Here is a 24,861-nt window from a genome sequence, read left to right as displayed (position 1 = left end):
GCACCAGCCACACTGGAGGCTGCCTCTTAACGTTTTACAACTCGGATACACAGAAGGATATCTTTTAAAACTGAAGTTATATCAATACAATTTAACAATTTTCATGCCAAACAATAGAAACACTCAGAATTTTACTCTCTGAAATAGCATTTCAAGATGTTACAAACTAGACTAATGAGTTTATTTTGTGGGAGTGAGCCGCTCTGTGAAGCAGGTGACCCACAGCTTCAATAGCTGGGAAATCCCAGCAATAATGAGAATGTAATGAAAAATTAATTTAGATTATTACTGAATAATTAAATGAATGAATAAATTTTTTATGCAGGGGGCAGATTTCATATTGCAAGTGAAGGACACAGCCGTAGCTGTAAATAGTATTTATTTTATTCAGAGAATAGAATGACACCGATCAATAAAAAGCACAGTCTCTTGCAGCTTAGACTCCTCTGGTTGCAAAAAGAAGTCTGATTGTATAGAAGTCTATAAGAAAATGAGCCTACTTCTCACTTGATTTATTACCTCAGTAAACATTGTAAACATGAGTTTATGGTCTCAATCGCTAGTTTCAAGTCTTCTTCAATACAGCATGATGTTCATTTAGTAAATTATGGTCCCATTTAGAGTCAAATAGACCATAAAGCAGGGGATGCTTTAGGACGTGGCTACCTTGTGATTGACAGGTCACTACCACGGCATTGTCTGGTGTTTCCGTCATACAACTTTAACCCTTTCACAGTGTGTTTTCAGGTCATGAAAGTTAATTGAAACATTTTGGTCGCCTAAAAATGTCTTATTCAGCGTTCGGTTGTACTTAGCTCCACCCTCTGGTGTCACTTCTGGTTCCAAAAAACCAAGATGGCGACGGCCAAAATGCCAAAATTGAGGCTTCAAAACAGCAGTTCACAAACCAATGAGTGACGTCATGTTGACTACGTCCACTTCTTAAATACAGTCTATGTTTTAGAGCTACCTTTATGCTTTGTTGTGCTATTGTAAGTGATCATGATGATTTTACACCAACCAGTGAATGGGATCTGACGTAACATACTATATTTTTTGAAGAACATCTTGGATGTTTGAGTAATAAAGATGCAGATGACACCTTACATCACCAGTCCAGTGACTCCTCTAAGAGTCACACATTGGTTTATCATTACATCCAGTGAACTGATAGCGTGCTGCTGGCTTCAACAACAGGATTAATCATCCCTCTGGATTGATAAACAGCTCACATAATAAGACATTTACTATCATATGTCGTGTCCTGTTCAAAATTTGCACAAAAATATCATGTGTGTTGGGTGATCAAGATGAAAATACAGATGTAAACCACAAAGCATTCAAATCAACAGATGATGGCCATGTGCAGCTATAAAACCTTTCATCGTCCATGCTGGAGCAGGAACAATGCAGCAATTTAAGCATAGAAAGTCCAGTGCACAGAAATGACTAGATCATCTTTTAATTTATTAGTTCACTCGTTCTTAATTACAAATCTGTGAGTGAAAAACACATTCAGCATTCTGGCTTCTTCAGGCTCGCTCTTTACACGAGCAGCAACAGGTGTGTGCTTTTAAAGCTTCTTGTGACTCATGCAGACAATGATCAAATACAGTAACACCAATTAGTCCACAGTAGTGTATTCAAGGACTGAGTTAGAGCACATGATGAGTGAAAAACCTCTCATTTGCAAATGCTAACCAACAAAAAGTGAAAAATAAACAGTAGTTTTAAAGCCAGAATCCAAGAAAAGTCACCAAAATGCTGCTGCGACCTTCTTCACTGGTTAAAAAGCCAAACATAAATGTGCTCTAAAAACAAGAAGGCAATCCAGGCACTCCAAAATATAAGAACAAGTGACAACGAGGAAGGAAAGGAAAAAGCCTTTATTGGGCAAATGTGTTCTTTTTCTGTTTAGTGGCTTTCACATATCCCTACAGAGTAAATAAAATGCAACAAGGAAGGGAAATCACCAGTAATTAAGGTGACATAATGAAAGTAATATTTAACAGTCAGGTTTGATTGTACTCTTGCTGCGAGTGATGGCTTTCCCATACAATATGACATTGGTTTGCCACTTTTTTTTAGCTTTTGACACCTTAAATTAATCAATCTACCTGTGAGGCAACATCGCAAGTTGGACATGGACATGAAATGTGTACAGGCCAACCATAGGGTGATTTAAAAAATATATATATATATATATATTTTTAACAATTTTGAGGATTTTGGGGAAAGTAAAATGAGTTATTTTACTTTTATTACTTTAGGTACATTTTCCTGATTATACTTACATTTACTTATGTAAAGGACTTTGTAACTATGTTTGGAAAGGTGCTATACAAATAAAGTTTATTGTTATTATTTAATATTACATACTTTTACTTAAGTAACATTTTCAATTAAGGACTTTTATTTGTAACAGTATTTTTTACAGTGTCGTATTACTAGTATAGTACTTTTACTTCTTCCACCTCTGTACTTTTATCTGACTTTCTGAGTGACAAATTATGATTATTTGTTTTTCCAACCAAAGGAATTTCAAAATATTATTTTGAAAGTGACCACTCCAGTAGTGATGACCATGAGGAGTGGCGGTGCTCATATTTGATTTTTCCTCTCTGATTGTTTCATTTAAAAGATTTTCTGTGACTGTATTTCACAAGAAAAAAAATGCAACAAGTCAGAAAAAAAATACAGAATTTTGTTAAATATATACTTTTTTTCTATTTTGTGAACACTGATTTATTTTGATTATTGATAGACTGGTATCATGATTTTACATACCATTACATGCATGTCTTCTGTCTGTTCTGGCTGAGCTGTCTTTATATGAATGTGGATGAAGTGCATTTTTTTTTAATCTGGATGATAAAGAGTGGCTAATCTCTCTTTATTTAAACAGTGTTTAGATAGATAGATAGATAGATAGATAGATAGATAGATAGATAGCAACTGTATTATCCCGAGGGAAATTCAAGTTTCCAGTATCACAGTTCCATAGTGCAAAACATGTTAGTAAAAAGGCAGTAAAAAAGTTAGTAGTGTAAAGTACAAAGTACAAAAAAATATACAAGATATTAAAATACAAGGAGATGAACAAAACTGCTAAAACTGAATATAGTGCAGGGCAACAACTGTGATACACGACTATTAAAAAGTGAGTATAGTGCAGAAGAGACTGTTAAAAATTAGTATAGTGCATTATTATCTGCTATAATGACAATGTTCTAACAATTGATGAATTTATCAGGTTTTAAATAAAGCCCATGATTTGACATAAGTAATCTAGGTTTAGCATTTCATTTCTCAGATAATAAATTACATGTAATGTTAGGATACAGCTGGTTGAACTGCATGCCTCTTCTACTGCTTCCCTATTGGCTGTTGCGTTGATGACATCATACGTTTCCTTGCATTCTATTGGCTGTGCGGCGTAGTGGGAGGGACAACTTTCAGGAAGTGATGAGGTTTTGTTTTGGTTTCGCCACACCGGGCAGTCGAACATTACAGCAAGACTTTAGTGGTAAAGTATTAATAACTACGACAGTGTAGCGATATATTTCTACACAGAAAGGCTCAACTGACGACGTACAGTAACGTACGGACTGGATTCTCTTCGGAGGTCGGTATATATTATAGCAAAGAGCTTCTCAATAACTTAGTTAAGTTAGCTGCTACTGTATCTGTCCACGTTTCTGGTGTTTCGGTTTAATGAGTGACCGTGTTATCTGGTGTCTCTTAGCCGTTGTGGTTGCTAATAGTGACAGCAGCTGTTAAAAACATGAATACAACATTTAGCCAGGTGTCCTTGTAAAAGCCTTCAACATTAATTTAAAGGTCCAATATTGTAAAAAGTGAGATTTTCATGTTTTTTATATCATAAAGTAGGTTTAATTCAGGGGTCTGCAACCTGAGGCTCTTCAGCTCCTCTCCAGTGGCTCCCTGTGGATTTATACACAAATTAGTGCAAATGAATAACTGTTTTTTTGTTTACATTTTCATTTTTATTTATCATTGTTGTAGGTCTATAAAAAATAAACCTGAGATTTCGAGAATATTTTGAGAAACTCTATATTTCAGCTGCTTGGCAGTGATGTTAGCTGACCAGACGAAGGTCTCTCCATGAATCAGTGCTGATCCTAGTGTTGGCTTTTCCTGCCTCAGCCTCCCGACCGCGGTTGGAGGAAACAGGGGAGACACAGGAGTTTTGGTCGGAGACGATAACGTTTCTCGCTGCGGAGCCCCGTCACTTCACAAGACACGGGAAACCTCTGTTGGTCTGGAGGAGCTGCAGCAGTTATTTCTGCACAAACGTCCACTGTACATTCACTAGATATTCTCAGAGCTGAACTAACTCTCCTGCAGTGTGTAGTGTGTGGCATGCACGTGAGTGGAGCGAAATAGCGAGAATGCGCGCGGTGAGTGACTGAAAGCAGGCAGGCAGGCAGAGGAACAGAGTACAGCAGAGACCCCGGCCCTGGAGACCAAAGCTACGGTCTCCCCAACACTGTTTAACTGACGGGCTTCAATAGATATAACTTTGCGGTTTTGGTGCTTTCGTGTAGTTTGTGTTGGAGTCTTCTCTGAACAGCGTAGCCACACGCGAGCGCGAATGGGACACCGACCCGGATTGATTTATACGTGTAAGAAGTTACAAACAGTCCCTTTAAAGCTGATATATCAATCAATGGTGTTTGTGAACGTGTTCTTTAACTGATAACGCTACATAACTGGCAGTATACTGATAGTAGAGTGAGTGGAATAACTTTGTGTCAGTGATTTGGGATCACAGCCACATCAGAAAAGTTCATGTTAATCAGATTTTGCATATTCTCCTAGTAAATATGTTTCTAATATTTTCTTACACATACTTTCTGAAATTTGCTCAGTTGTCATGGCACCACCAAGAAAGAGGGCGTTACCCAAACCGCTCCCAGAGGGCTTCATACTGACCGACAGTGAGAAGAAGAGATGGAGGCTGGGGAAAATGATTGGTCAAGGTGGCTGTGGACTGATCTATCTCGGTAATGAGAGCACTGTGTCTGATGACACACACACAGTACAATCACACTCTGTCACATAGGTGTACATGCATGCAGACTCGTAGAATAACTCCCTCTCTTTCTCCGTTACATCACATGTTTCTGGGAGACACTTCTCTGATTGATCTGTTTTTCTCTTGGTTGTGAAAGATGTTCACAGATCAGATTGCTACAAGAATTTCAGCTCTTCAATGTGTCATGTATTTCACAACAGTTCCCTACCCCTCTAATCTATAAAGACCTTTCCAATCAGCAATAACTCCCAACATTTACAAATACATTAGTGCTCAATATGGCGTTTTGTTGACTTCTTCCTGATTTTTGATATGTTTAAATAAATCCAAAGAGCCTGATATAGTCAAAGAGTTTATATCACAGCTTTCTAGGCTGCATTTTGTCTGATCTTTCTTTCCTCACTGTCTCCTGTTGTCACAAAGCCACCCATGATGAGGACCGACCTGTTGCAGCAGACTCCAACTTCGTCATAAAAGTGGTGAGTACATTTGTGCTGCACACAGACAGCCTATCCATCTTAAAGGACACACTAATGCTTTTTTGACATTTTAGTATATACTCCATAGGGCTCACCCTAATGCTTCAAAGCCTCGACCGTTGCCATGGTAATCAACCTCCAAATCAGTATACGATTGCTTTGTTTTTTTAATTTTATTTTTTTATATATATAAGTATGTAATAATAATGTATAAATCCCAAAATAGCCCATGAAATAAGGAATAATCCCACAACATTATTCATTATTCATATTCAACATTAGTTATTATTAGTTATTCTCAGATGCTGTTTGTTGTGTGTAGAGGTGCTTGTGTGTACAGTAGTGCGTCAGCAGCACTGTCCCGGGCAATGCAATTTGTGAGATTGAGACAGACGGACAGAAGAACATGTCAGCCTTCTGCGCCGCGAAGCTTCGAATATCTTCGAATATTTCTCACCGAAGCTTCGAACCCCAAAAAATGGCATTCGGGACAGCCTTAATACTGCCAGGAACTCTTACTGCACTCTGTGCTGGAAGCAGAAACCAGCTGTTCAAAGTATGCATGTCTAAATTGTTTACAGCAAAGTGATGTTTCCTCTTTCTGAGTTTCTCTTCTTTTTTTTTTATTAAAAAAATAATTTAATTCAGTAAAAGTACAATATACAAAATCAGTATAAAAAGGACAGTATACAATTAAAACAGTAACAAAACAAAAGAGCCAGGGGTACAAAACACTGGACCAATATATTATGAAACAAACATAAATTAATTGTCTTAATAGCCTTTTTATAAGTAAAATTAGATATGAGTTTTACGTATAGTTTAACATCCTTCATGAAAACATCAAAACAAGGTTTATTTATTGCAAAATTTCCATTTATGAATAAAACATTTTGCTAGGATTATTATCAAATTTATTATTAAAAAAATATTTTTCTTTTTCTTTTTGCTGAAGAAATCAAAAACAACATTTTCGCATAATAAACTAAAGTCTTTAAAAATATGGTAAATGATAAATCTACAAATGCCTTGCCAGAATTTCTTGGTGTGAGAAAAATGCCAAAATATATGTAGAACTGTTTCTAAGTAGTTTGAGTAGATGTCTTCTTTTTTTTGTTTCAACTTCACCGAACATCACGTGATTTAGTTTGAAGTCACTGTGAGAAAGCATGTGAGAAATCTGAAGAAATCCGATGATGACCAAAAATAACTTTGAACAACGTAGCAAAATAGAATGTAAATGAGTGTGACGGTCCCTCCAACCTTTGGCACACGCACTTCTGTTTACGGGAAGTAGAATATCATAAGCTGGTACGGATGCATTGCTCAGTCACTTGTTGGTGGATTGTAATGTCCACTTTCACTTCCAGTTAACTGGCTTGAGATAGCCTTCAGTATGTGAACCCTTCATGCAAATTATCAAGCGGTGGCTGAGTGAATAGGGTGAGACTGGAGTGGCACATTTATTTCAGGTCTTGGACTATATTCAGAATTAAACAAGCAAATTGTCGTCCCTCAACATAAGCCTTTCTGTGCAGATGATGTATTATAAAGTTCAGCTGATGCTGATATGAAGCTTCAACGGTTGCAGCAGTTCCCTCTCTCCCTCTTTGTGTTACTATACTCATGTACCTCTGCTAAAAAGACTGTAACTTTGAAACTTTCCACTGGCCCTGGCAAAGCAATGCTTCAGGTACCGGTGAGACATTGAAATACGATTTAGGGAGTCCATTGTAAGCATCAGATGCCAAAAAACGATGCACAACGGTTTATAATACGCTGAGACAGGATTTTACAACTCTGGAAAGTTATCACAGCAGCATTTCTTTTTCATCGCAATGATCGCCAGGAAAACAGTAGGGATGCGCTGTTGACGTTACAAAGTAAAATACCAGGAATGTGACCTGAAACGTATTTGATCTGCCACCGTAGCGCCTTGCCGGATGATGTTTGCATGGTGTTGCGGCGAAAGTTGAGCCTGCTTCCACTTTTTTGCCGTACAACACTGCATTTGAAATGTGTGTCAAAATACCATTTTAAATTAAATATTGCCGTGCTGCAGAGATGCCCTGACCTACACATCAAAAAATTGGTTAGGAAAAAATTACACCAATCATCTTAATAGGTTTTTTAATGAAAATGAGAATAATTATTTAAATATTATTTTTCCCAATAATATTGCAAATCTTATTGCAATTGCGACATCGATCAAAAATAATCGCAATTAGATATTTTTTTTCCAAATCGTTTCCCTATCGTCAACCCTAGCATCACCATACTGCATATTATCAAACAGTACTAATTTACATGAATGTAATAACATTTTCAACTTTCCTTTATGGCGTTTCTTTAAGGGAATCCTATCAAAATATGTAACGTTGATATCTCTGTGAGGGATTCTGTCTGTTGTCTTAGAGATTGACAGCTTTCGCGCGTCACCGTGACCCTCTCGCATAGTAAGGTCCGCCTCCAGGAAGAAGAAAACAGTGAATGTGGAATATCTACATCTTTGTATCAAGATGGATCTTCCAAATGCTGTCTCCTTTCCTCTGTTCTCTCCTCCTCTCTCAATTCAATGGTCAATGCACAACCATTGTGTTTTATTTACACAAGTGGGTTGATGCTCATTAGTTCGGACACTAACATCGCTCACAACCCCAATTTGTGATGTATGCTAAGATTATGTTTTGACATTTTAGTCTAGCCCCGTGCTTCTTTAAACCGACATAATGACTTTCTTAATAATGTGCTTCTTTGTGCAGGAGTACCAGGAGAACGGCCCCCTGTTCTCCGAGCTCAAGTTCTACCAGAGGGCAGCCAAAGCGGAGAGCAGTGAGTAGCGCCGCCCGTCCAGCGTCCCGGCAGCTCACTGGAGCACGAGTGTGTTTGACTGATGAAGTGGCCGCAGACACAGAGGCTTTGCTGCCTGCAGCACAGTAATTAATAATAAGCCAAAGCAAACATGCACCTCAGTGGCAGTTAGCCCCCCTCTCCGCGCTTGTCTGAGCTCTCCAACGCCTTCGTTTGGAGAGGTGCGAGAGAGAGGAAGCCACTCACACGTAATGATGCCCGGGCCTCCGCTGAGCCCCTGACCACCTGCCAGTCTGGTTGAGAGCCAGTCAGGCCGGCCGCCATCGAGCCCTGAGCCAGGCCCACTGCTTTGTCTGGGACCTCTGTGTGTGTGTGTGTGTGTGTGTGTGTGTGTTTGTACCCTCAATACTGTAAGATTGATATTTGCATGCATGCATTATTACACTTACAAGGACAAATCGTAATTCTCGACTTTTCATAGAGTTTAGGGGATTTTGTTCAGACTAGTCTTGGAAAAGGAGAGTGTTAGACTGGAGGTTGGGTCAAGGTTAGGGAATGATCAGACTCTGAAATTGTCAGGATAAGTCACATCAAAAGTTTTTCTAGTTCAGACTAGAGGTGGGCCATACCACAAAAAATGTTTTAATAAACAAAGTACAAACATGTATTTGTTGAGAAAGATTCATGTTTTAAAACTTTTAGTGCAAATAACAAACAAAAAAAAGCACAAACTACCCTCAACCATCATTCACAGCTATGAAATATCTCTAGACATGCTCCTCTTTCTTCAGCCTTCATGTTTCAGTCAGAGTAACTACTCAGGGGGCTGCATGTGCGTGACGAGTACAGTATGTTTGAATGCACACAACAGTGTTGTGTTGTTTGCACAGACAGTTCTGCTCTTTGCTGAAATACAAATGGGTGTAGACGAGAGAAACTGATCGCTTTTTTTGTATCGATCCTATTGACGCTAGAATCAACCTTCAAAAACGAGACGTAGGTATCGGTAGTATCAATATTTTCGGATCGATCCTCCTACTCCTACTTCAGACTGATTGTCAGAACAACTAAGTGGTCCAAGGCACCGGGGGTTTCTTCTTTCTCAATACAGCCATTGTGTTTTTGTGTTTAATTTAATTGTCGGTTTGATCATAGTAATCCTGTCTTTTCAGACTCCACAGGAGTGAAAAAATAAAAACACACATTGACATATTATCGCTCTTCTAATCTGGTTCCAGTGCAAAACTGGAAGAGAAGCCGGAAACTGGACTTCCTGGGCATCCCGACGTACTGTGGATCAGGACTCGCTGAACATAATGAACTCAGGTATTGACGAAGCCAGCACTTGGTGGACTAATGTTCATCATCATATGATTAAATGATGACCATAAAAACAACATCAGCATTTTCTCTGCATTTTACAGTATTACTGTGGGTTTGTTTCTAATATGTTGCACCTTAAGATGGCATTATTATTATTAAAAAGGAGGATGTTGTTGTGACGGGAGCATTTGGAGAAAATATCAGCAGGTGCAAATAATAATAGCAGATTTAGTTCCTTAGACCCCGTTTACAACCCGTTTTCTGACTGTCTTACTTAATGCTAAACTTTTAGAAGTATATAATGTTACAAATGTTAGATATTGTCTGTGAATATTATGTTAAAAATCATCCTTTTGACCTTTTTTTTACCTTGGTAAGACTTAAATAAAACAAAGAAATATGTGTTTTATAGATAAAATAAAAAGCATTGACTATTATGTAGAATTTATTGCAAGGTTTGAGAGTTTTTATAATACTCTTAAAACCCAACAGCCATCTACATATCAGGAACTAGGAGATGGGATGTTTATTCAGAATTCGAAAAAAAAAAAAGATTTTGACCTCTGATGCTGTCCTCTCCCTCTCAGGTATCGTTTTATGGTCATGGACCGACTGGGCAGCGATCTTCAGAAAATCTGCGAGCACAACGGAGGTCGACTGAAGAAGGCCACCGTTCTCCAGCTCGGTCGAGGACTGGTGAGATCATCTTCATGTTTAATGTTCATTGATTGTTGTATAAAGAAGCTGGAGGTCACGGGCCGCTTGAACGGATAATGACCCCTCTTTACCATGAGGTGAACAGTACATGCATTCACTTCTTTTTCATTACATTCTGCTCATCATAATTGTTTTTTGTGTGTGTATTGTCTGTTTCCGGCCTGTGCTAGGTGGACGTACTGGAGTATATCCATGAGAACGAGTATGTCCATGCAGACATTAAAGCTGCCAACCTCATGCTGGGTTACAGAGACCCTGAACAGGTTAGTCCACTGTAGATCTCTACTGTGGTTTTTAACGAGGATTACGTCTCTAAGAAGGACAAGGATACATTCCCTTTATTTGTTGAGTGGCTTTGTAATTAGTAATGTGTGTGTGTGTGTGTGTGTGTGTGTGTGTGTGTGTGTGTGTGTGTGTGTGTGTGTGTGTCCTGTAGGTCTATCTCGCTGACTATGGGCTGTCCTACAGATACTGTCCTGATGGAGTTCACAAAGAATACAAGGAAAACCCCAAGAAGGGCCACAATGGAACCATCGAATACACCAGCCTCGATGCCCACAAAGGAGTCGGTAAGCCTTCCAAGTCATAAAGCATAGATGACCAGTTGATATGAATATCATGTGTGGCAAACTGGTTCAACAGAGATAATACGCTGTAGTAATCACAGCGTGCAGCAAGCTTCATGGGTAATGGAGTGCATTCTCCCCACACTGAAGCAGCCATGAAGTAAAAATCTGCCAAAAAAAATCCCCGAACATAATCATCAATTTGAATAAAGTGATTCATCAGAATTTTTTTTTTTATTAAATCAACTTTATTTATTGAATATAACTCGTCAGTGGCTGCCTCCCTTTGTGTGCGTCAAGCGGGAGAGCAGAACAGTTATTAAACCGCAGTGAAAAATGTTGTTTTTGAAAGGCTTAACCAGTGGGCAACCTTCGGGTCTGAAAAGTGAAGCTGAAGTGCCTTAAACCTGCATTCTTTCTAACAGCCAGCAGGGGGCGACTCCTCTGGTTGCAAAAAGAAGTCTGATTGTATAGAAGTCTATGAGCAAATGACCCTACTTCTCACTTGATTTATTACCTCAGTAAACATTGTAAACATGAGTTTATGGTCTCAATCTCTATTTTCAAGTCTTCTTCAATACAGCATGATGTTCATTTAGTAAATTATGGTCCCATTTAGAGTCAAATAGACCATAAAGCAGGGGATGCTTTAGGACGCGGCTACCTTGCGATTGACAGGTCGCTACCACGGCATGGTAGACTTTGCGTCGCCTCCACATTGTCGAAATCAGCTAAATATTCAGCTATGACATTTAAAATCTTTTAGATAACACTAAGCTATGCATTCTGTACTCCAACACAACAAACTCTGACAACACCAGTGGCCCTTGGCACTCCTCTCTCCACTCTCACTCAACTTTCCACCGTTGTCTTCCGGCAACAAGTCACATGACATAATAACAAACAGGAAGCGAAAGGTAAGAAAAAGGTTTCATTTCTCTGTAGGGACACTTATAATAACAACCTGAGCCTGTCGGTGACAAAAACAAGCATTTGTAGTGGACATAAACTGATGGTACCAGGTTGCCCCAAATGATTACATTACAGCTTGTTTAGTCGCTTCAGTCTGTGTTAGCCAAATCAAGCAGGTAATTTCTAAAGTTACAATCTTTTTGTCTCCAAAATTCCTGCTTTTTCCCCTCACTGGATGGTGTTTTTCCTTGCTGAGTCACTTGCCGGGACATATCCACCTCGACTCAGCAAGGAAATAAACCAACACACAACCACCAAGATGATTTGTCCATCCCAGACTCCTGATTTTACTACTAGTGATTTTAGTACTCCGTAAGTGTGGGAAGAATGACAGGTCCTCACAGGTGCCAGTATTTAGGTATTCTAACAGTATCTATATTAACCCTACCATAAGCTCTTTTAGTTGGCAGTCTTTGTTTGTCAATACATGTAAAACAGTCCCGTCTCTCCGCCCCGCCGCCCTCTGCCTCCCTCGGCTGATATTGGGAACACATTAACTGGCAAATTGCCTACATGCTCCCTCTCTTCATTGACCATCGATTCTCCTTCCGCTGCCCCTGCTGAATTCCCCGGTACCGTCTCTGTTTAACAATTCCCTAATTAGCTGAAGTCATAACCTGCATCGTGTATTCATCCTCCATTAATTAAGGGCTTTGATGTTTGGTAAGAGGGAGGCCCGAGCCACAGATAACCTCCATGAGCTCCACGCCGCCCGACTCCACTACCCTCCGGTTCGATATTGTGAGTTAGCATGGCTCAGACTGCCTAATCGCCGCGGTAGTGTTTCTATCAACACGGATCGATAAGTAAAAGAGGGGCAGAAAATGTCCTGTCAGCAATAACTATCACAATGGAAGTCATGTCAATTTTAATATGATTTTGAAAAGAGTGGGAGAAAGTTGAGCTGCTACTCTACACGAAAAAACGAGGGCTGTCAGTCGATTAAAGTAGTTAATCGTGATTAATCGCACATTTTTTTCCGTTCAAAATGTACCTTAAAGGGAGATTTGTCATGTATTTTATACTCTTATCAACATGGGAGTGGACAAATATGCTGCTTTATGCAAATGTATGTATATATTTATTATTGGAAATCAATTAACAACACAAAACAATGACACATATTGTCCAGAAACCCTCACAGGTACTGCATTTAGCATAAATAATATGCTCCAATCACAACATGGCAAACTGCAGCCCAACAGGCAACAACAGCCATCAGTTTGTCAGTGTGCTGACTTGACTATGACTTGCCCCCAAACTGCATGTGATTATCATAAAGTGGGCATGTATGTAAAGGGGAGACTAGTGGGTACCCATAGAACCCATTTATATTCACATATCTTGAGGTCAGAGGTCAAGGGACACCTTTGAAAATGGCCATGCCAGTTTCTCCTCGCCAAAATGTAGTGCAAATTTGGAGTGTTATTTAACCTCCTTCACAACAAGCTAGCATGACATGGTTGGTATCAATGGATTCATTAGGTTTTCTCGTTTTATATGATGCCAGTATCTTCACTCTAGCTTTAAAACTGAGCCCGCTACAACCTAAAAATCGCAAGTTGCATTAATGCGTTAAAGAAATTAGTGGCATTGAAACGAAATTTGCGTTAAAGCGTCATCATCGCGTTAACTTTGACAGCCCTAGAAAAAACACATACAAAGTAAGCATCCATCTTTCCACCAAGTGCTCTTATTGGAGCTACAATTGTGCTGCAAGCCCCATAATACTGTGGTTTTAAACACAGCTCCGTGCCTGCATTACAGTAGAAACCTGCAGCGATGGGAAGAAAACAGTAAAGTGTGTATCTCTCTGGATATTGTCATCTTTTTAAGTGTTAGAGTATTTTTCCCACTGTGCATCGAGATTATGACCGAGGACCAGACCCCTTATCTGCCCTCCTCTGACCTCGCGGCACCAATCCCCGCAAAGATGTTGACAGGTTGCCATGGTGAGGTTTTGGCGAACGCAGCTGGCGAACGGCGGGCCTTTGAACCTCGAGCTAAACGGTGTAATTACCACCATTCGGTGGGCGTCCAGCGGACAGAAGACCGTCTCCGAACGACAAGACTGTGAAGCAGAAGGGTTAAGAGTGTGACACTGCAGCATGCTTTAGGGAATCTGAATAACAATAGGAGATAATTAACAACAACACCATCGCCGCCTCACCTCCCTGTCTAAACGTGTGAGCGTTGCGCGCGTGCGTGTGTGTGTGTGTGTGTGTGTGTGTGTGTGTGTGTGTGTGTATTTAAGTGGGTGTTCTGTATTTATGTATTGTGCATGTATGCGTTTGTCAAGCATGTCTCTACTCCCTTTGAGTGCAGTTTAAGTGTGTATGCGAGCGCACATGCATCTCTCTCTGCACTGTCCTGTGTCATTCCTCACACGAGGGCATTAAATACAGAAGAGCAGACGCACAAAACACTATTATGAGCTTTGATAACGTGCCCAGAGCACGCACAGAGGGCAGCGCCGCTTAATGTAGTCGTTGATCTTTTTAATTGTTAATCTATTATGGCACTCTGGGAGTTGCAACACTTTTTTTCCCCTGTGTCAGTATCACATGTATTTTTCATCTTTATTCTCCTTTAACGGGCTCTCGGCAGCAATGAAGTGCTGTGCAATTATTTACAACAATAGGACGCCACGCTGTAACGCTGACTTAATGCATACTTTACACCCACAAGGGCAAACAGACCCAACTCTTGTTATCGGAGTTGTTGAGATGTGGCGTAGCAGACAATGGCAGTGTCATATTTGGACCTAACGTATCGTTGACACTTGTTGCTGTTGTCATTCCGTGTTTGTGCATACCTGTTTGCTTAGAAAAGAGAAAGTCAACTCAGTCAACTCTAGTTTTACTGGTGCCTAGGGATGTCATAAGAACCAATACTTAAATACAATACAATAAATTCAGAAAACGTGACAGTATTTGTTTTTCTACAGCACCACAGGTACGGTAGTTACTGCCAGTGCTCAAGACTAAAGGTGTCTGGTTGTCCTGGGGATAGGATAGAAAATTTGTTTGGGAAGGCCTAAACTCACTCTCGATGCGTCCAGGGGACACAACCTATTTTTCCCTGATAATGCTAAATTGTGAACAACAAATCGGTGTTGAAATCAGCAGGACAAGAGCTAGTTAACGTTAGCTGTTAGCTCCTTACTGTGCTGCTTTACCGGCTGCTTACAGCTTATGTTAACTAGCTCTCGTCCAGCCGATTTCAACACAGGAGTTGCCACATTATGATACGTTCAGGGACTTTTCAGTAAAAATTTGTATTGGGTGCAAGTCATAGTCAAGTCAGCACACTGACACACTGACAGCTGTTGTTGCCTGTTGGGCTGCAGTTTGCCATGTTATGATTTGAGCATATTTCTTATGCTAAATGCAATACCTGTGAGGGTTTCTGGACAATATTTGTCATTGTTTTGTGTTATTAATTCATTTCCAATAATAAATATATACATACATTTGCATAAAGCAAGCATATATGCCCAATCCCATGTTGATAAGAGTATTAAATACTTGACAAATCTCCCTTTAAGGTACATTTTGAACAGATAAAAAATGATTAATTTGCGATTAATCACGATTAACTGTGGACACTATAGTGGCACGGCGGTGCAGTGATTAGCACTGTCGCCTCACAGCAAGAGGTTTACACCAGGCTCGGGGCCCTTCTAATTGAAGTTTGCATGTTCTCCCGGTGTTAGGTTTTCTCCGGGTTCTCAGGTTTCCTCCCACAGTCCAAACACATGCAGGTTAGGTTAATTGCTGACTCTAAATTGCCTGTATAGGTGTGAATGTGAGTGTGCATTGCTGTCTGTCTCTATGTGTCACCCCTTCAAACCAATATTAATTAATAAAAAATAATCTCCTTAGAACCCCCACATGGATTCATACCCTCAAAGTTGAGTTGAGTTGTTGTTAGGTTTCTGATGCCCACAAGTAAACACATCAGCCAACATCACTCCTCTCAAAGGCCCTTCCTATACAGTCAGTGTCAACATCCAGTCTTTAACCACCTCTCCCGTTCTGATCTCCCTCAGTGATTGTTGAGCCCCCCCGCTGGGTCCAAACACTTTCCTGTTCCCTGCTAACCCCAGAGTTTTTTATTCAGGCACACCTCTCAACATTTATTTCCTTCAAGTGATTTCCTTTCTTCTTGCACTCTCCTCATCAACACACCCCTAAACTACGTCTTGATATTCTGTCCCCCACGTTGAAGATCCCAGCTATGATGACAGTTTAAAAAAAAAAAATAGTTGTAATACAAATTTGTTAGCGTGTAATCAGATAACTGCCCACCCATTCCATGTAATCTGGTCCTGTGCGGCAGTGACCACGCTTCTTCTTTAGACCAGCCTGTTGGCTTGGGGAGGATCAATGCCGGCCGTGGCTCAGGGAGGAGATTTCTCCCCTCTGATGGAGCCAGTCGATAGGTAATTTCTCCGGAGACGTGTGGCGGCCGTTACAGTATTGAGCTGCTAAAACTCCCCGGGCTCGACCCCTCTGGATGGACTTGGTCGACAAGTATTGATAGACCTCACACATTAATGTAGACCCCTGCAATCACACACTCGCAATAAGACGCAAACACACTCTGGACTTGTTCTTAAAGAAGTCTTAGTACACGTGAAATCACACTGGTGTCATGCTTACAACTTTTCATGTCTTTATTAAATTCCCTAATATTGAATTGAAGGAGACATTTACAGTGCAGATACACAGCTGATTACAGTGCTCTTAATTAAGGCTGTCAAAGTTAACGCAAATTTGTTTTAACGGCACTAATTTCTTTAACGCAACTTGCGATTATTAGGTTGTAGCGGGCTCAATTTCAGAGCTAGAGCGAAGATACTGGCATCATATGAAACTAGAAATCCTAAGGAATCCATTAGTACCAACCATGTCGTACTAGCTTGTGGTGAAGGATGATAAATAGCGCTCCAAACTCATGCTAAATTTTGGCGATGAAACACTGTCATGGCCATTTTCAAAGCACACTGACAGCTGTTGTTGCCTGTTGGGCTTCAGTTATGATTTGAGCATACATACATTTGTATAAATAAAGCATATTTGTCCACTCCCATGTTGATAACAGTATTAAATACTTGACCAATCTCCCTTTAAGGTACATTTTGAACAGATAAAAAACGTGTGATTAATCACATATAACTATGGACAATCATGCGATTAATCACAAATAAATATTTAAATTGATTGACAATCCTCATTTTTTTCTGTTTGGATTATGTCAGAGGTCTGGTTTCATTAAAATAGGCCACTGTACAGTAAGAAGAAATAACTGAAAAAGTCAGTCAGAGTACTCCAGAGTGCTTTTTGTCTCAGCGAGTGGGGAGCCATGATCATCATAATCATCATCATGCTATTCTACAGTATGAAATCGCACTGTCATTGTATCCCAGCTGAATTCATACAAACAGACTGTAAATCAACAGCAGGGATCTGCTCTCAGAACCAGTTTCCATCTTCATCAGTCTCCATCTTGTTAGGCCAAACAAAAATGTCCCAGTTACAAGAGACACACGGTGTAAGAGGTGTAGTCTCTGCTGCACGCTTCTTGATTTATTCGTGAATCATAAATCTGCTACCTCATGCCAGAGCTGCAAATGGTTCTCGTGTCCAGTCTTGACTCCTCTGGAGAAAGATCTGTTGTTTGAAAACACTATACAGTGACTCTTTGTGATACGAGTGCAACAACCACTGACTTTTGTACCGCTGCTTTTTTTTTGGTATTTTCTTCTCTCGTCTTTGTGGAATTATTCTATTGATCTTAAAAAACAGAGAAGAACAGCTGAGTTGAGCTTTGACCAACACGTGTGAAAGCTTTCACAAGCACAAACCTCTGATGGACTCAGAGGTGATTTATGGATGAAAGAATATTAATGATAGCAGGCTGTTAGATATTGTTTATTCCTGACCACCTCATCTTTTTGTCTCTTTGTAGCTCCATCTAGACGTGGTGACCTCCAGATTTTGGGGTTTTGTCTTCTTCACTGGTTATGTGGGTCTCTGCCATGGGACAAAGTTCTGAAGAACCCAACTCAGGTCCAGGAGGCCAAGGACAGGTAGGTAGCCACTTGTACTGTTTCTACAGCTGAGATTTAACAGCCCGCAACGAAACGTGTTACGGGGGATATACCCAAACCGTAGACTGTATAAAAGAAGCGGACGTAGCCACCGTGATGTCATCCATTGGTATGTGGAAAACATACAGAAAGTTTTTTTTATAAAACGGTCGCTATATCGTGACAGTAGTACATGAAACGGGTAATCTGAAAAAAATCATGTGCCTCTGAGTCCTCCGGTGCTCCTAACGGCATCTGCAAGATTTCACAGACCGAAGGAAAATAAGCAGTAAGAGCTGATCTGAGGTCTGCTGTCCAGCTGCCGTCTATGAGAGCCGGCTGTCAATCACTCGCGAACTCCGACCAAATGGTCAAACTAGGCAGCGCTGATCAAATATGAATCAATATTATGTTACGTTAATGCCTATTTCTCTCCTCAGATGTTTTCAGAATCATCTTGTAGTGCACTGTTTAGCTGTAAAATTAGAAAGTTTGTGACGCAGCCGCCATGGTGAAATCTGGTGAAGGAACGCCAAGTTCCGGTCACATGACCGGAGCACAGCCAATAGGAACACTCTCTCAGTGAAATGACCTGTGATTGGTCAAAGTCCCCCGTCATGGGCTAGATTTTCTAAAGCCTGAAAACAGAGCTATGAGGAGGTGCAGAAGTCTAGTTATCTCTCAGAACACTTGAATTACAATATGCTGAAAGGTTATTATGGAATTTTTGCCCAACGATGCCAAAAATATTCTGCCTACTGAAGCTTTAAGTACTTTGTGAAGCTTATAAACTTTATTTATTTATTTATTATTTTAGAGACGTTGATTTAACTCCACAATGTTTTTTTGAATCTGGAGATTGTGATGTTGTTATATTGTGAAGGTGTTGCAATACTCTGATACTAATAATTACAACAAGTATACTGTATGTACTAGCTGTCAGTGTTTTTATGAACACTCTGTAGGACAGTTTGCTTTGACGTGGATTCAGCTTGTTCTCCCGCTGCGTTCTTCCCGCCTGTACTATCTACCGCTGACCTCCATCTCTCATAATGTTTCTGTCCTCACTTCCTCACTGTTTTATCTCCTCCTTTCTCTCAGACTGATGGATAATCTGCCAGACTCAGTCCAGCAGCTGTCAGTGAGCGGAGCCAGCACAGGTAAGCCGCGGGCCATCATTTACACTTCTTACGTTAAACTGAGAATTTGGAAATAAGACGGCGGAGCCTGTGTGCGTGTAATCTTCGGCTCTTTTAAAGGGAGATCCAGAGTAAAGGGCAGAGCCGAGACTAATTCAGGTAGTGGGCTGACATGCACAGGGGCATATGGGTAATATCTGTTGTACAATATTATTCCTGTATCCGGCTCACAAGCCCTGTTAGAGGTGGGAACAAAACCTTAGATATCCTCCCCAGAGATAAATAAAACATTCATTTTGGACCTGCCAATATTTTTTTTTAATGATTAATTCACATTAATAATGTTTTTTCATTTCAGTAGATATCAATACAATACAATACATAAACGTCTTTGACGCAACGTCACCGCTGCAACCTCTTCACATTCTGTTGATAATGTTTGTTCATTTTTTTGAATGTTTTAAACTAAAACTCCTGAAGCTCCTGAATAACTTTGTACCAATTGAGCAGCTGTCCCGTTGACATGCCTTTCAAAGTTTGTCGTGTTTTTATCTCACCTCTTTATAAGGAGAGGTCACACCTGTGTGAGGGCTTAGTGTGTGATGTATGTGTTGGGTTCGGTGCTCCTCTGCTGACAAGGCCCGGCTGCCCGCCACAGATAAGAGCCGGGGTATGCATCAACTATGTGTGTGTGTGTGTGTGTGTGTATGTGTGTGTGAGATACAAGTTCTACCGCAGTATGTGTCATACACGTCGTCTGGCCAGTGTGTGATGCATCGTGGCTGTGTATGACACACACACACACATACACACAATGCATATCCATAGCTGTGCGCATCCCTAATCTACTCTCTGTGGAGAGATGCATTGCCAGGCTGGTTTATTATCTGGACTGTGAGACCTTCAGGTTCATCCTGCCTTCGCTGCTGCATGACTCAAGTGTCCCAGAACTGATTTTCATAGCGAGGAGGATTCAGCATTACTGAAGCTAAAATAGCATGTCTCAGTTTATAGTAGAATCAAACCCAATGTCTGATAAAAGCTTGTGCAACAGATGACATATCAAGCTCGGTCCATTTTTTTTCTGCAAGGTTAAACATTCTGACTTCAATCGTGGACTTTATTTGTTCTCTCTGTTTCTGTTTTCAGATGAGGTGGCCGCATTCCTCAGTTATGTGAAAACTCTCGGCCACCAAGATAAGCCAAACTACCAGCGTCTCAAACAGCTGTTGGCCAGTAGTGTCACGGGAAGACTGGACTTCTCCGTGCCTCGAGGACCTGCAGTTGGGTCCACCACCAAGGCACAAGATCCCCCCACCAGGGAAAAGGTGAGAACATGAACATGAATTTTAAAATGGCGTTTTCATCTGTAAACAATTTGCGTCCACATGAGCTTTTCCATGTCGTTTTGTAGAGACCTCTGTTAACATAAAAACAGCTTTATCAAATCCTTATTATATGACAAAGTCCGCTGTGTGTTCGGCTGTATTTGACTGATCACAGAGAAAGTTCGAGGAGACTAAAGGTTGTCCACTTATCTTTACTACCAAAACAGTAATGGCCTCACGCCATCGTTTTGCAAAAGCTGCCTTTACCCCGTAGACACTGAAAACACCAAGCTGGCACTTTAAGATTCACATGCACGCTTTTGTTTTGGAAATGCTCCTTTTTTGGGGGGGGAAGAAAAACGCTGTTTTACGGCAGATTCACACCTGGAAGTGCCGCGAGTCGTGGATAAACGCTGCATCATTCTGCACACATGTTAACCAATTGGGCTTTTCACACAGGACGCGTCGCGGCCGGCTCGATCCTCATCGCCACACGGCTGTGAGAATGTCCCCCACCCTCATGTTCACAAGAATCACAACCACATCTGGAACGAGTCCCCTCGTATCAAACTAGGGATGCAAAACCGAACCGTAACAAAAAAATAACCGTCAATCACGTACAAACCGAACCGTAGGCTTGTTGATCCGCTGCACCGCTATTAAATACAGGCCTGCTAATTATTTGATGACCCAGAAACACAGAAGAGCCAATTTTCTGAACATAGTCCTACTTGACCATTAAGTAGCCTGCCTTATTTCATGTATAAAATCAGTGTTATGGCTTCATATAATACAGGAATATAATTAATTACTGTCAATCTATCTATTTATATATTTTGGAGTTCAAACACATTGGAAATGGTAATGTTTTCCTTCTCCCTAATGTGCAAAACAAACCAAACCGTGGTGTATATCAAACATGCTCATAATGCTAATCATGTTCTTCTCGGGTTGTCCACCCAACCATACTATTGCCTTCCCATGAATATTTTTACCCACTGTAACAATGGCAGAGGTTCACACATGTAGTTTGATGTCATCCCGTTTGCCCTCATCATGTACTACTCATCAGCTCTTGTTAATTCAACTAGATACAGTCAAATGAACAGTACTGCCCTGTGTGTTTAAAACATGTACAAGGGTTGCTTTTTTATATGTACATCTTGTATGACGTTTACTTTTTTCTGTCAGACTAACTGACACAATAAGTATTAATTATATTCCTATATTCATTTTTACACTGTATGGCGCACATACAGTAGACAATCTGTGAATGTGTTTTAGGGTGTGTATGTTACAGAAAGTGTTAACACTTATTTATATGAAATATTTTTGCATTCAGTGAACATTCAACAACTTCATTGTTGGTCACAAAGATTCCCGTTTCCTCAGTTGAGTCTCTTAACCTCCAGAGTGGAGAAACGTGACAGCATTAAAGGGGAGGTTTAACCTGCTCCTGCCCCCCCCTCGACCCCTATCCAGTGATTATGTGAGCAGGTCTAACAGGTCTAACGCTGGAGGAGGACTGTGATTCCCCCTCAAATTCACCAGAATCACTTCTTGACCCCTCGGGCCCAGCGAGTGCCCTCTCAATGGCCCAATTTGAAGAAGTTGATGACATACACTTTCCCCAGCACAGGGTGTCTCCAATTATGCTCCTGATTTCCTCTCCTCTCCTTGTGTCATTTAATTTCCATGCTAAAGTGCTGGCCAGTTTGATCCCTAGTTAAACAGAAGTGGCCATTTACTGGCGGTTTAGTGCGGAGAGTAAATGTCAGCAGAGATAAAGGCCATTCAACGGGCATGTTCACTGAATCATTCCCCACTAGTGTTGGATAAATAAATGATTATTTTATGGATGATTATAGTGACAAAGTTTTATTAAAGAGAAAAGTCAAACAAAAACAAATCTTACATTTTAGTGTCATCTGAGTGAAGTTGCTGTACAAAAGTTCAATATATAAGTAACAACAAAGTACAACTTGATAACACAAAAGCATCGTCTCAACAGAAAGCAGGACGAGCCAGAGGGGCCTCTAAAGCCAAGGCTGTGGCCACCGCGGTGAATGATGATGATGATGAAGAAGAGGAGGAGAAGTCTAAACCTGTGCCAGCTCGCTACAAAAGAGGACCGACCCCCACTAAACCTCAGTCACAGGTAAGGGGAGAGGGAGTGATGGGTAGAATAGAGAGGGAGAGAGAGCAAGTGGGATGGGTAGAGTAGAGAAAGAGAGTAAAGAGCGAGAGATGGGTAGAGAGAGGGAGAGATCTAGTGAGATGGGTAGAGAGCGCGAGCGAGCGAGATAGGTAGAGGAGAGAGAGAGCGATAGGTAGAGGAGAGAGAGAGAGCGAGATGGGTAGAGAGAGAGAGCGAGATGGGTAGAGAGAGAGAGCGAGATGGGTAGAGGAGAGAGAGCGAGATGGGTAGAGTAGAGAGAGAGCGAGATGGGTAGAGTAGAGAGAGAGCGAGATGGGTAGAGGAGAGAGCGAGATGGGTAGAGGAGAGAGAGCGAGATGGGTAGAGGAGAGAGAGCGAGATGGGTAGAGTAGAGAGAGAGAGCGAGATGGGTAGAGAGAGAGAGCGAGATGGGTAGAGGAGAGAGAGCGAGATGGGTAGAGGAGAGAGAGCGAGATGGGTAGAGGAGAGAGCGAGATGGGTAGAGAGAGAGAGCGAGATGGGTAGAGGAGAGAGAGCGAGATGGGTAGAGGAGAGAGAGCGAGAGAGCGAGATGGGTAGAGGAGAGAGAGCGAGAGAGCGAGATGGGTAGAGGAGAGAGAGCGAGAGAGCGAGATGGGTAGAGTAGAGAGAGAGAGAGGGTTAGAGAGATGGGTAGAGTAGAGAGAGAAGGGTAGATGAGTAGAGAAAATCAAAATCAGTCAAAATAATCACAATTACATATTTCTTCACAATCGTTGAGCCTCTCTAATAATCAAACATTCAATAGTCAAACAGATTCATGAATCAATAATTAACTGCTGTGTTTTTTGCTGTTTGCTCACAGAAGGAAAATGGAGCTCTGCCTGCTGTCAGCAGATCACTGAGGTCAAGACCTGTGGTGGATTATGGAGAGGATGACGATGGTGAAGCTGAGGATGAAGAAGAGGAGGAGGAAGAGGAGGCCAGTCCTAGACCCAAACCGATCGCTGCATGTTATCTGAGAGGCCCTCCAGTCGGCCCCAGAGATCAGCCCAAACAGGTGTGAGGCCAAGACGCCAGAGATTTGTTTTTTTTGTTAGTAATCCTTTGTAGAGATGTTTTAAAACCTTCAGACTTCTTCATTGTGACTCAAGTTGAAGAAATAAACGAGTTATTACAGTAGAACTGTTCAGGTTACTGCCACATCCACAAGAGCAACCGCTTCAATCACCCTCTTTAACAGAAAGCTAAACCCAAACGGGCCTGCAGGAAAACGGACGACCTCACCGTGACCTCAGAGAGACGGGAACGACAACTCCACTCGCCAAGGAGAAACCACATATCGACAAACTGGGACGCCAAGGAACGAACACACGTAGACGACGGGGAACGATGGGATGAAAGTCTGCTCCTCCACAATGAGGATGTAGACCAGCGGTGGGTAGGTCTAAAGATGGAGGAGGAGGAGGAGGACTGGGATCTGAGCCCTGAGGGCCAGCGGGTGCTCCACCACATCGCAGGCTACAGCCATCGCCAGCGTTCCCACAGTGGCCTGTGCTATGAACACAGCTTCGGTGAACGAGAAGCTCCCAGACGCCCACAACAGGAAGCTGCTCCCACACGGACCAATAGAATGTCTTCCTGGTTTGTCTTTGTGGGCGTCTTCTTTGTCCTGGGTGCCTTTTACGGCGTAGTATTAGGACAACATTGAGGGGAAAATAATTAATCTGAGATTTTGAGAATAAAGTCATAATATTATGTTATTTTAGAGAGGAAATAGAGCAGCGCGTGTGAAAATGAGAAACGTGGAGCATCTTGTGAAGTTATACTTTAGTTTACGTTTCACAAATAACTAAATCAGTATCAGGACCTTGAAAAGATTGTGCAAGGATCTGCGTTTAATCCGAAGAAAGAACCACACGGACCTGATGGGGAAACTGCCTCTTCTCTGGAGGAGGAAATTACTTTTCTCGTAAAGTTATGAATTTATTCTCATAACGATTTTTTTCCTGAAATAGTAAGACTATTCTCATTAAATTATGAATTTATTCTCGTAAAGTTATGACTTTATTCTCATTATATTGTGAACTTTTTCTTCGTAATATTACGACTTTCTTCCCCGTAAAGTTATGACTTTATTCTCGTAATATTACAACTTTTTTTCTTGAAATAGTATGACTTTATTCTCATTATATTGTGACTTTTTTCTTCGTAATATTACGACTTTCTTCCCCGT

General features: G+C 41.0%; 1 protein-coding gene across 4 annotated transcripts in view; it reads left to right on the top strand.

Annotated features, from left to right (window-relative positions):
- vrk2 (VRK serine/threonine kinase 2) overlaps window positions 1-24,861 on the top strand; it is an 80,260-nt gene that overhangs the window by 54,949 nt on the left and 450 nt on the right. The window contains exons 1-14 of one of the 4 annotated variants that reach the window (XR_012595318.1): window positions 3,462-3,625; window positions 4,893-5,027; window positions 5,483-5,538; window positions 8,301-8,370; window positions 9,588-9,675; window positions 10,260-10,368; window positions 10,560-10,652; window positions 10,826-10,958; window positions 17,901-18,021; window positions 19,123-19,181; window positions 20,310-20,488; window positions 22,500-22,646; window positions 23,491-23,685; window positions 23,869-24,821. Coding sequence is in view for 3 of the 4 variants with exons in the window: in XM_074646995.1 (XP_074503096.1) it covers window positions 4,898-5,027; window positions 5,483-5,538; window positions 8,301-8,370; window positions 9,588-9,675; window positions 10,260-10,368; window positions 10,560-10,652; window positions 10,826-10,958; window positions 17,901-18,021; window positions 19,123-19,181; window positions 20,310-20,488; window positions 22,500-22,646; window positions 23,491-23,685; window positions 23,869-24,336 (1,848 nt within the window). In the remaining variant the exon portion in view is untranslated. Of the gene's footprint in view, window positions 1-3,461; window positions 3,626-4,892; window positions 5,028-5,482; window positions 5,539-8,300; window positions 8,371-9,587; window positions 9,676-10,259; window positions 10,369-10,559; window positions 10,653-10,825; window positions 10,959-17,900; window positions 18,022-19,122; window positions 19,182-20,309; window positions 20,489-22,499; window positions 22,647-23,490; window positions 24,822-24,861 lie in introns of those variants that run through there. The other 3 variants (XM_074646995.1, XM_074646996.1, XM_074646997.1) reach the window with 3 other exon arrangements.

Source organism: Sebastes fasciatus, chromosome 9 (assembly GCF_043250625.1).
Source record: "Sebastes fasciatus isolate fSebFas1 chromosome 9, fSebFas1.pri, whole genome shotgun sequence".
In the NCBI taxonomy this organism is placed as follows: domain Eukaryota; kingdom Metazoa; phylum Chordata; class Actinopteri; order Perciformes; family Sebastidae; genus Sebastes; species Sebastes fasciatus.
The sequence above is the reverse complement of the archived record's forward strand: the minus strand, read 5'-3'. Positions and strand labels throughout refer to the sequence as shown.